This window comes from Passer domesticus, chromosome 14 (assembly GCF_036417665.1).
Source record: "Passer domesticus isolate bPasDom1 chromosome 14, bPasDom1.hap1, whole genome shotgun sequence".
NCBI lineage: Eukaryota > Metazoa > Chordata > Aves > Passeriformes > Passeridae > Passer > Passer domesticus.
In genome coordinates this window covers 8,501,708-8,513,714 of record NC_087487.1, presented here as the reverse complement: position 1 = coordinate 8,513,714, position 12,007 = coordinate 8,501,708, and the positions used below count along the sequence as shown (strand labels likewise).

The window sequence follows — 12,007 nt, the reverse complement described above, 5'->3', positions numbered from 1 at the left end:
AACACAGAAGCCCCAGCTGAGATGCAGTTGCACCATTCAAACTAGTTCTCCTTGAATAACTCACGCTAAATCAGTAAAAGCTCTGTTTTACTCAGGTAACCCAGAGTGTGGCTGTCACCCAGACACCTTTCTGCTCACTACAGCAGCAAACTGACACCAGTGAAGCACATCTAATGAAGCCATATTTAGTTCCACCAGTTTTTCATGGGAAATTAACAGTAATTTACAGCCAGTCCCCACACAAGGAAGCCAGAGTGGCCTGATATGAATGACCTGGCAAGCTCAAACTCAAAACCAGCGAGCAGAGCCAAACCTCCCCAAGAGCTGCCCTTCCTCCACAACAACTGGGGGAAGCTGTGAAAGCAGAACTGGGCTTAGTGGCCACAGAGCTGCTCTCCAGAACCCCCCAGCAAGAGCAGCAGCCATTCCTTCCCCTGCACTGCCAGCCCTGCCCTCAGCAGCCCCTCGGGCAGCAGGAGCACCCCGAGCCATCCTGCCCCAGCAGGAGAGGCCAGGGGAAGCTCTCTGGGCTGCAGAGAGGGACAAAGTGCACCCTGTCACAGCAGCTGAAGCAAACTTTCAAGCATACCACATTTAGCCTTAGAGAAACTATTCCACTGCTTTCCTCTACAAGTGTTCTCTCATGGATTGTTTGCAAAAAGTTCAAATCAGCTTTAGATTTCTGGTATGTGAGACTGCCACAGGGAAGAAATGCACTCAGACATGAAATTCTAACAGCTTCTGCAATTGCTTCTCCTCTTGCAAGATTTTTTCTAAGTGAGACCATCTCCTAAACAATGAATTTAATGTCTGGCATATTTGAAATAGTCACGTATGTATCTCCAAGATCATAAGTCCAAATTCAACATAAATCCTTATTAATAAACTCTCACACTGTAATACTATGGTACTAGTAAGCACTTACATGCTTAGCTATACAGACCTGCATGTGTTAAAACCAAGGAAAGAATTGAACATATTCTACTTACTTTAACATACATATAGTCTAAAACTTCTATTTCCATGCCGTATCTCCTGTAACAGAAATCTTCAGCACTTTCAGAGGCAGCTGGTGTTTCCTTTCCAGGCAAAACAGGCTCAATCTCCACGGAACATATTTCCATCTCTCTTGTGCTGGTGTGCACTAACTCAAAAGGCAACTTGGGAATCTCTCTCTGGCTTCCTCAGCAAAACAACTGAGGTCATCTGCTTTAAAGATACTTATGAATAACCCATGGAGTCTGCAGAGAGTAACGTGTGACAAGCCATGTCGGGGCAATGAATTCCCTCATTGTTAGACTGCCTCATAGTATTTTTAGGTTATTTCTCCAGCTCTACAAAGCTCAAGAGTGTCCTCCTGTAGACCACAAAGCAGTTGCAAAACTCTCTCATCTTGTGATAATCAAATGGAAGAACTCAAGGACACCACTGGTAATTGGAGCAAGAGTTTATGATTCCTCATGGCCATGGGTATGTACATCATTCAAATGACAAGACCCTGTTTTTCCTTATTTAGGACTGCCAAACTAGAAACATGCAGTTTACATCTACCCATGCAGCAGCCTTGGAAAACAACATGACAAATCACATGGCATACTTACCCTGCTACAAACACAGAATGAGAGCTCTTCAAAGCAATGCTGCTTCAGCCTTTACATTTGATCTTCAAACCAGGGCTCTCATCAGGCCACAGTGTGGAAGAGTCAGCTCTCAACCCTCCCCACTGCCTCCTGGGAGGTAAATAAACTCCACCAGCCCCATCTGCTAATTGCCAGGGGCAACCTCCATCACCCTGACAGCCTTACCCACCTACAGCCACACCTGAAGCAGGGTTAAAGGAAAAATGGAGGCTTGATGAGCAGTGAGGGAAATGCAACAGCTTTCAAGATGCTTAGAAAGCACCACAACTTTCACCAAACAGCATGAAGCTGACAGACCAAAAACACAGCTGCATTCTGCATTCTGACTGACTCTGCTCCAGTTTAGTCTTTACAATGCTCCCTCAAACCATTCATGATCACAGTGACTTCTCATTCATACTTGTTTTTTGGTATTATGTTTGTACTTTCTTTTCCCTCAACATTCTAAGAAGCTTTACCCCAGCCTTGAGTCCCTCCATAGAATTATTATTCAGGGAAAGATCTTGCTGTTGCTCCTAACAAACAGGCCAAAGAAATTAAATCCACGCCACTAAGGAGCACAGAAAGTGTAAAACACAAGATCTCTGCTTCTCTAAGTAATCCATTTGCACCTCCTTCAAAATTTACATTAAAATTTGCAGATGCTCACATTAAAAGTTGGGTCATTATCTGCAATCCACAGACATTCAGCTGAAGTCTTTAAACTTCATTAGCAGTGCCTAATGCTTCCTGTGCTTACCTTCCAGCTCCTTAATATCCACAATTCAGCAAGGAAGGCACTCTCTAATGTAACCACACTAACTACTTAGCCTCTTTCAAAACAAAACAAAACCAAAAGAAAACAAAAAACCCAAACAAAGAAACACACAAACAAAAAACCAAAAAAAACCCACAAAAAACCCACCAAACAACCCCCCCCCCAAAAAAAAACCAACACACAGAACCCACACAAACGGTTTTAACAGCATTGACTTCTTCTTTATATTTCATTTGTATACAGACACAAAGAAACAAACAACTAAATACTGCAAGCAGCAAGCAAAGCAGCTGTACTGTGACAGAAAAGGCCCAGATTATGACCTGGATGCCCAGGAAGGTCCCCAAATCACCAAGATCATCAGCTTGATAACTCTCTGGTTTCCATGCTTGTGCAGTGCTGGGCAGTCCAGCTTAACCATCTCACACATTTCACATTTGGCTGCTGCCTGGAGCAAACTGCAAGCACAGACTGTGCTAAAAGATGAGTGGCACCATAAGATGGCAGGGTCCTGAATGTGGAAGTTTCTGCTGAAAAAACACTCTGGCTATTAAACATTAAACCTGGGCTTCAAATAGACAGGTCCTAATTCATTGCAACACTGCATACACTGAGCTTTCCTCAGAGAACTGGACAAGAGACATTCCCAGGATGTTTTAGTTTATTTTCCTGCACACATCATTCCTAACAGCTGTAGGACAGCAAAGTTATTTCCCTGCCACAAGAAGAAATAAAGAATAAAGGGCTTGGTCTTTCAGATTTATGTGCTCAATTTCAAAGCATAAAATTAAGCAATGTGTGATTACTCACAGAGGATAAAGAGAAATCTTTGCAGTATCAGCCTTAAGCAAACTCAGGGTTAAGCAAAGCCAAGAACACTGAGGACAAGGAGGAAATGATGCAGTCCTAGGCAAAGGGTGTAGCACTGCTCTGTGCCAGGAGTCACCAAAAGCCTTGCCACTAGTGTTGGCAAACAAGGCCTTAGAAGCCAATCACACAACTCCAGCTCCAAAGTAAAGCCAGCAAAAGGGAAAGTACTGTACAAAGAGCCAGTGAATTCATAACACTTTGATTTTGCTCTGTCTCCAATGACTTTTAGATAACAGGTTTAATTTCACACCTAGTGCATTCCCACTTACTTAAAAGTTTGATACCAATTTGAGCCAGCCAAACTCTTAGAAACAGCATCCCTATTCTAGCATACCTTGAAGGGGTTATGGTCCATGGAAATAGGCAGAAAGACACAGTTTCATGAAAAAGGTCAATGTCACAGACATGATGCAAATTTCCAAGAACCATGGGTTTATTTCTGACCATAACACCACATCTTCCTGCAACAACAACCACCTTTTGTTAAGCACAGATAGGAAGCTCTTCCTTGCTATTTCAGCAGAGAAGACAAGCAGAAGGTACATTCTGCTGCTTCAGCTCACTGAGTAGCTTCTAATGAAGCATCAGGCACAACAGCCTTGCCCAAACGCTGTTCCTTGGCCCTGGGCCCAGCTGTTGAGATCCTCACTGCCAGAGTCAAGCTCCACACACACAGTTGTAAACACTGCTCCACTACACTGAGCACAGCATTGGATCACACATAACCTCTGCACCTTCCAGCATGAGAAAGAAAACCCAGCCAGGCACAGCAGCTCAGACTCTGCTCTTCCCTAACTTCACACACACAGCAAGGGAAGGTGAGGCACAAAACAAACCCCTGACTCACTTTCATCAGAGGAGCTCTTGCTGCTGGACAGCACAGAACAAAACTGGGTCCATCATCTCCCCTCTAGCCAAGATGCCTTTCACACCAGCAACACCTGTACATGGGCTCAGATACACATATGCAGCTGTCAAAGACCCCAGCAACACAAGCAAAACTTCAGTAATTCAATACTTCCTTTGTGTATACTTGGTGCTGTCAAAGAGTGAAATCCAAATTCAATGAATGTGTATAAATTACTGAATGAATATAATAAGTAATTATACATTAATGTGTATAAATATCTAAAGGAGAGGAGCCAAGAGTGGACCAGGCTCTTCTCAGTGGTGCTGAGCAGTATGACAAGAGCCAGCAGGAAGGAACTGATGCTCAGAAGTTCCAATATAATATGAGGAAGAACTTCTTTACTGGGCAGTGACTGGAACAGGCTGCCCAGAGAGGGTGTGGAGTTTCCCTCACTTCAGCTATTCAGAACCTCTGGGACACAGTCTGGTGCCCTCTGCTCTGGGCTGGCCCTGCTCCAGCAGGGAGGGTGGCCCACGGAGGTCCCTTCCAGCCTGGCCCATTCTGTCATCCTGAGTGTCCCCCAGATCCTCCAGGTCTGCTGCAGAGGCTGAGCCAGGCACAGCCCAGAGCAGGCAGCCAGCTGCACACTGCCTTCCCTCACAGCTCAAACCACCACTGCTTAACCTCACTGCCACTTCTTGCTTTTAAAAATCCTACTAAAAATAGGCTGCCCAGAAACAGCGCGGCCATGTGATACTGGACATTTGTGTGACTTCCTCCAATTCAGCTGGCTCAACGAGCACATTTCAGTAACCAAAATGCTTTCTTTAGTTCAATACAGATTAGGCAGTGAGTCTCATAAAGACAAACTACTTTGTTATTAGAATACATGGAGCAAATTAAACTCCCCACAAGCAAACCCTAAGAGCTGGGTACATCTCTATAACCCTTACAACTCAACCTGGAGCTCTCTGGCTCAACCAAAGATAATCATGGTGGCCATTACACACAAGTTCTGACACAGCAGGAGTTTGGCATCACTTTATCTGATCATTTATTTATGTAAAAAATAAGAGTAATCCATTACTTAACCCATCTGATACATACTATGAAGTCCCTGCAGCAGAAACAAACTGCAAATAACAGCGGCAGCTCCATGAACAGACATCATTATTCTGCAAGCATTGCTGGTGACAATTTGGGGGGGATCCCACATAATCCACTGATATTATCAGGTAAATGTTTTAACATGACACTCAAATAATTGAAGAAATATGACCAATTATTATAAATGGGACCTTCACAGTTCTTTACATGTTACAAAGAACTTACACAACTTTCAAGATTAGGTCTACAGGGGGAAAAAAAAAGGAAAAAAGAAGAGCATTTTAAAATATAAAGCTATTATGACCCCTGCCCAAAAGTAGCTCCAAACAATGGTACACTTTCAGTGTTCCACCAGGACTACAGGATGGACCCTCCCAGATGCTCTTTGTGGGCTCTCAGAAGCTTTCACCAGCAGCTTGGTGTCTCTGACCCCACCAGTTTGGCATCATTTCCTCCTCCAGACAAGCTCAGCATCCAGCCCTGGTGCAGAGGGGGCTCCAGCTCAAACCATGGCCTGCCTTGCTTCCCAAGGCTCACATTTTGTTTTTCCAACAGACTGCTGACATGTCACAAAGTGCTGCTGGAAAGCCAAGAGCTTTCTCAGTTTCTTCACCTGACACGTGACTACAGAGAACAGGTTTCTTACAAAAACATAATAAAATGGCAAGGCTAGGTTGAACCAAGTGTTGTTGGACTGCTGGGTAATCATATCCTCAGCACCTTTAGATTAAGGGCAATAGGAATAAAATGGGTGCACAGCACTGTGACTTGTCACTGGCAGAGCTGCCATTTGTTTATCCCAGAGACACAGCAGGTCCCAGGCAGAGCAGGAGCTGAAATATTCCCCTTTCTGCGGCTGTGCAGGGTTTTAGAGCACAGTTATAAAGTATCTGTGAAGGCTCCCTGCCACAGGGGTGCAATTCCTCGACAGCTCAGGCTTGGTTCTGCAAGAGCCTCTGCTCTGAACTGTGCACCTGGAGCAGGGCAGGAGCCCCAGCCGTGCCTGCAGGACTGCCACCCCTGCCCGCTGGGCACAGCACCCTGCCAGCACTCAGCTGTCACCCTCTGACACGGGGCTACTGCCCAGGGCCTGCAGGACACAGGTCACACACAGCAGTTTGGCTGCGAACTGTGGAACATTGTAGAAATCTTCCTAAGGCTGTTCTCTGATTGATCTTTCAAGCCTAATCAACGGGAAAGGAGATTTAACCTGTGAAAGAGATAGCAGCTAACAAGCTCTAAGTGATGTCCAGGTGTTTGAAAGACAAAGTATTTGCTGGTAGAATTGCCTTGGAAAGGTTTGGGGCTTGACCTGCTTCAGAGATCTCAGGCCTGCTGGGAGGTTAACAAAGCTTGGGAAAAGGATCTCCACCAACAGGGGACACACAGAATGCAGGATTTAGGGACCACAAGGACGTGTGACAGAACCCCCAGACAAGGAAGAAACTAATAAAGCCAACTCAAGTAACTGTGCTGAATCAGTCCTGGGTGGGTAAAAGGCAACTCCAGCAGGGGCAGATCCTGACCACAGGCACACAGCCACCAACCCAAGAAATCACCAACCCAAAAGAAGAGACAGACTGAGCATGCAAGACTTAGCATGAGAACCAAGAGAATCATTAACCAATAGAAGACAGAATACTAATTAATAAGGGAACTAGGTAACTTGTATCCAGTGAACATTAATGCCTTTGTTTGCTAAACTGTATAACTAGTGAGAAGTTTTGGCAGTCCTGGTGCTGGCTTTGTGGATTTGCCACCCAGCACCCCTTTCTGTGCAGAACTGTAACTGTATTTGACTTATTTAAAGTCAAATATCTCAACTCTGTGCATGGATTGGCCTCTTGAACACTGGGTGAAAGAATCTACCTTAAAACAAGCCTGCACAGCAATATACAGGACTATATAATTAAAGCAGCTTTTTTTAAACCCCAAGAAAAGCCCACTAACACGCACAGAAATTTTGAAATAGTTCCATTTTCCCTCTCACGTTGTTTTTTTTTCTGGATTTCCCTCCCCATGCAGCACTAACATACCCAGGCAGAGCCATTACTTGGTCAGAATCTGCTCTTTGCCATTTTTGCCTGCAAGCACCCAGCCCAGCCAAAGGAGAAGACCAAGCACTGTAACACCCCTGGCTTCACCCCCAGAGCAGCTGCTGCACACAGCCACGGGAAACCAAGAAAGGGCCACTTGCAACGCTGGGGACAGCACAAGCAGCTTTTGTTCTCTGCAGTTTCCTCTGACACTTCCCTAACTCCATTTATTGCTCATAAACCCTCAAACTGAACCATTTCAGTGTCAGCTACTGAGATCAGCTTGCCCAGGCCATGCTCTCCAGTGAAAACTGTTTACTGTGTTCAAAGGAACATTTCACTCACTAAAACTGAAATTGGATTAGGCCCTGTGTTAGGACCAAGCTAGCTGGAGCCAGCTCCCCCTCATCCCAAGGATAATGGAAAGGGAGGAGCACATTGGTAGCAGCAAGAACGAAAATAAACGAATCTCTGACTGAATGGATAAGTAAATAAATCAGTGCACTGTACACTGCCATACAAAAGGGAAACAGAAATCCTGAGAGGGCAAAGCAGCACACTCTAGGAAAACACAGCATGAAAGAGAAACAACTCAAACCAGAGGGAAAATAGATGGAAACAGAAAAAAAAGTCACCTCTTCACTCTGATTTTAAAAGAGGCAGCACAAACACAGTGTCTGATCTGTTTTGTTGATTTTTGTGTACAGGCGTGAAGAGCATGTGCTGGGGCTTGGTTTCACACCCCTGAAACTCACAAAGGTGACTTGAAACAAAACACAGCAGTTTCAGCAGAGCAGTCAGATGAGTTCCAATTCTAGGCAGAGCATCTCCCTTGTTCTTAATTTCCACAGAAATCAAATTACACTTAACAGAAGCCAGTACATGGCCTAGATTGTCCCTACCAATTTTTATGGGTCAGCAGACGTAGGTATATAGCTGGTGTTGGTCAACAGTTACTGAAATGGATCAGTGACATCCAGGCATCGCTCAGTGGGGCTACAAGGATCCAGGAACCACACCAAGGTTCTCCTAAGTCTGTTTGCACAGTCAAAGAACCAAAACTTCCAGAAAGGAACTTACAGCAAGAGCACCGACCTGCCAGAGGTATATATCCAGCAGGACAAGGCTCAAAAGCATAACGTTTTTAGTAAGAATGCCTGAGATGTGGAACTGATTTAAGCTGCTTCACCCCAAAACTAAAGCTAATGCCCTCAAGCAGTCTGAATTTGCAGAGTCACTGGGCACAGGAATATAAATCCTCATGGTTTGGGCTCACTGTTCACAAATAGTCTGAGGGTGCACTTGAGCCAGTCCTTTAACTTAAATCCAAATTTCTAGATTAACTACAACCATGTCCAACTCCAAGGCTGGCTATATAGCCACCAAATTTAGAAACACATCTGCATGAATCAAAGCAGTAGGGCTTTCACAGGAGTGGCATGACTTCCTCAAAAAATCTGCATCGCTGGTTTCTAACAAAAAAAAAAAAAGCTTGGAAAAATAAGAGTTCCTTTCAGCTGTTTCAATAGGGGGTTGGGATAGTGGGTGCTAGCTTTATGTTGGTAGGCAAAGAACCCAAGTCTGAAGGATAACATACTGGCAAACTGGACACACTGGAGCATACAGCAGAGAGCCCCACTTCCACCACCCCCAGCTGGAAATAACTCCATTCTGCAGGACAGAAACATCTGAAGAACATCTGAACATCCGAAGAAATGCTGACAACTTCTTTGCAACACTGCTCATCCAGTCATTAACATAACTTCACCAACCATTGTTGCAAGTTACACCAACACAGCCACCTGAAAAACACAGGCAGCTTGGGCTGGGGGCATCCACTGGGAGAGGGTAAGAGAGCTGCCCTTGCTCCAGGGCACACAGCAGCAACGAGGAGCTGAAAATTCATCCCTGACCCTGCCTGCCACCAAAATATCTATGCCAACACCATATGATAAGAGCTGATACTGCACTGGAAGCTCTGGTACTTTAAGCAGCTGCCCTGAATGACAATCTCTGCTTACCAGTTAAGAAAGATGTGAAACTCCCTCTTTCTGTGCCTATGTATGTCTCTAAAGAGGACAAGAACACTCTGTGGTGTGAGTGAAGCACAGACACAATCCCATCACCCAGCGAGTCCCTGCTGCAGGATCATCCCTGCACTTGTCTGACTTTGTGTTTGCTCTTTTCACCTCAGCACGCTTTGACCTTAAATCCATTATTTATGTTACCTAATCAAGGATGAGATACTGAATGCCATTCAAGCAGCATGCTGCCTTTCCTTGAGGAAAGAGCCAGCAGAGAGGGAAGCCAGCAGAGTCTCTCTTGAGCACCCAGCAGGTTTCCTACCCTGGCCTGCCCAACTCTGAGCCAGGCCCTTCTCAGGAATTATAAGGGACCTTGAGCTTTCCACTGTAACACAGTTCCAGACACCAGCACACCCACATTTTTGGAGCAGCTTCTGACCAAAGGATTCAACCACTCAGTGAAGAGAATTCAAGGTCAGACAAAGTTGAAAATTAAAAAAAGAAAAAGAAAAAAAAGAACAAGCAAGTAGTCTGATCCACACTATATAAGACATTTTAATTCCATAAGAAGAACATCAACAGAGAGGGAGAAATCAAAACCACATTTCTAAAATAACTCCTTACACAGAGCAGGTCTGTTGGGTGCCTGGAAACAATTCTGCAGTACCATGGCTCTCTTGACCAGAATGGTGAATTTCATCCCTTTGGGATAGTTCAAAGAGGTATTCTTGTATGAGACTCAAAACACCAAGGTCTGCCATACCATTAATGAACTTAGTATTCTTTTGGGGGCACAGGCATGCACCTCACCTCTCACATTCAATCTCTCCCACCCAAATGCACTCTCAGACCCAGGCAAGCAGTCCCTGTAGAAGGACTGTCCGGATTGGCTTGTCCTGATGCAGTCACTGTGCTGTCCCACCACTCCTGAGTGGGAGGACTCTACAAATAAGGTGACTTATCCATGTCAAAACAAAAGGTCTGTTTCCTTTCCTTCCCTGCAGAGTGCTAGACTGGGGATAATTCTGGAGTATTTCACTAAGTGGCTCAAGGATCTGGATGGCATGGCCTTGCTACCAACACTCTGACTGTGCAAGCCTTTTGGAAGTACTGTTTGGAGTTTGTCATGCTGTACTGCCCTGCTCAATTCCAGTGACCTCTGTCATCCCTTCTGCCCTTACAGACCTGTTGTCTGTCATTTTTTTTCAGATTTATGCACTAGCTCAAGGCACAGCAATGAAAACAATGAATTGCTAGGGGTGAAAACAACCATTTCCACATCTCAATTTGCCATCAAGATGCACAGGACAGTAACTGTTTCCAGGCAGAAGCTGATGAGATACGAACGCACAACACTAAAAAGATTAGAAAAATGTCTGATTAAAGAGCATATGAGAGTCACGCTGCGCATCACTGCTGACTGCAGGGCTTCTGAACGACTGCCAGAAGAACATAATCCAAAGGTGCAGTGTCACCAAAAAGCGCAGCTGAATATCAAAGCGCTCATGCCGTACAAGCCGTTTTCCCTCAAGGAGCGGGACGGCGCTCCCGAAGGCGACAGCCGAGCCGCCCACCGCGCTGCTCCCGCCCCAGGCGCATCCCCGCCGGGCCGGAGCGCGGGGCCGGGCGGCTCCCGCGGGCCGGGGCACCGAGCCCTCCGGGATGGGGGCCGGCACTCACCGGGATGCGGGCCGGCACCCACCGGGATGCGGGGCCGGCACTCACCGGGCTCAGGGCCGGCCCTCACCGGGCTCAGGGCCGGCACCCACCGGGATGAGGGCCGGCACCCACTGGGATGCGGGGCCGGCACTCACCGGGCTCAGGGCCGGCCCTCACCGGGCTCAGGGCCGGCACCCACCGGGATGAGGGCCGGCACCCACCGGGATGGGGGGCCGACACCCACTGGGATGCGGGGCCGGCCCTCACCGGGCTCAGGGCCGGCCCTCACCGGGATGCGGGGCCGGCACTCACCGGGATGCGGGGCCGGCACTCACCGGGATGCGGGGCCGGCACCCACCGGGATGGGGGGCCGACACCCACTGGGATGCGGGGCCGGCCCTCACCGGGCTCAGGGCCGGCCCTCACCGGGATGCGGGGCCGGCACTCACCGGGATGAGGGCCGGCACTCACGGGGATGCGGGCCGGCCCTCACCGGGATGCGGGCTGGCCCTCACGGGGATGCGGGGCCGGCACTCACCGGGATGCGGGCCGGCACTCACTGGGATGCGGGCCGGCACTCACGGGGATGCGGGGCCGGCCCTCACCGGGATGCGGGGCCGGCACTCACCGGGATGCGGGCCGGCACTCACCGGGCTCAGGGCCGGCACTCACTGGGATGCGGGGCCGGCCCTCACCGGGATGCGGGCCCGCCGCGGGCAGCGGCGCTGGCTCCCGCTGGGGCCGGGGCCGGGGCCGGGAATGGCAGCGCCGGCCCCCCGCCCGTGCCGTGCCCGTGCCCTCGCCGCTCCGCCGGCCGCGCTGCCCCCGGCGCGCCCGCCCCGCGGCCCCAGCGCCCCCGCGGCCCCGGCCCCGCCGCCGCCCTACCTTCGTGTAGAGCTCGGAGGCTGCCATGGCGCAGGGCGCGGGCGGGCGGCCCCTCTGCGGCAGCCCGGCGGCGGGAGGCGGAGGCGGGCGGGAGGAGGAGGAGGAGGAGGAGGATGCTCAGGCGGCGGCCCGCGCCATGTTGCTGCTACCTGGCGGGCTCTGTGCATTGTGGGAGCGGC

General features: G+C 48.5%; 1 protein-coding gene across 3 annotated transcripts in view; it reads right to left on the bottom strand.

Moving 5' to 3' along the window:
- The window catches only part of MYO5A (myosin VA), a 98,674-nt gene extending 86,667 nt beyond the window's left edge, over positions 1 to 12,007 (bottom strand). For 2 of the 3 annotated variants that reach the window (XM_064388425.1, XM_064388426.1), the window contains exon 1: positions 11,829 to 12,006. In XM_064388425.1, the coding sequence (XP_064244495.1) occupies positions 11,829 to 11,855 (27 nt within the window). In that variant the 5' untranslated portion in view covers positions 11,856 to 12,006. Of the gene's footprint in view, positions 1 to 11,828 lie in introns of all 3 variants that reach the window. The other variant, XM_064388427.1, reaches the window with a different exon arrangement.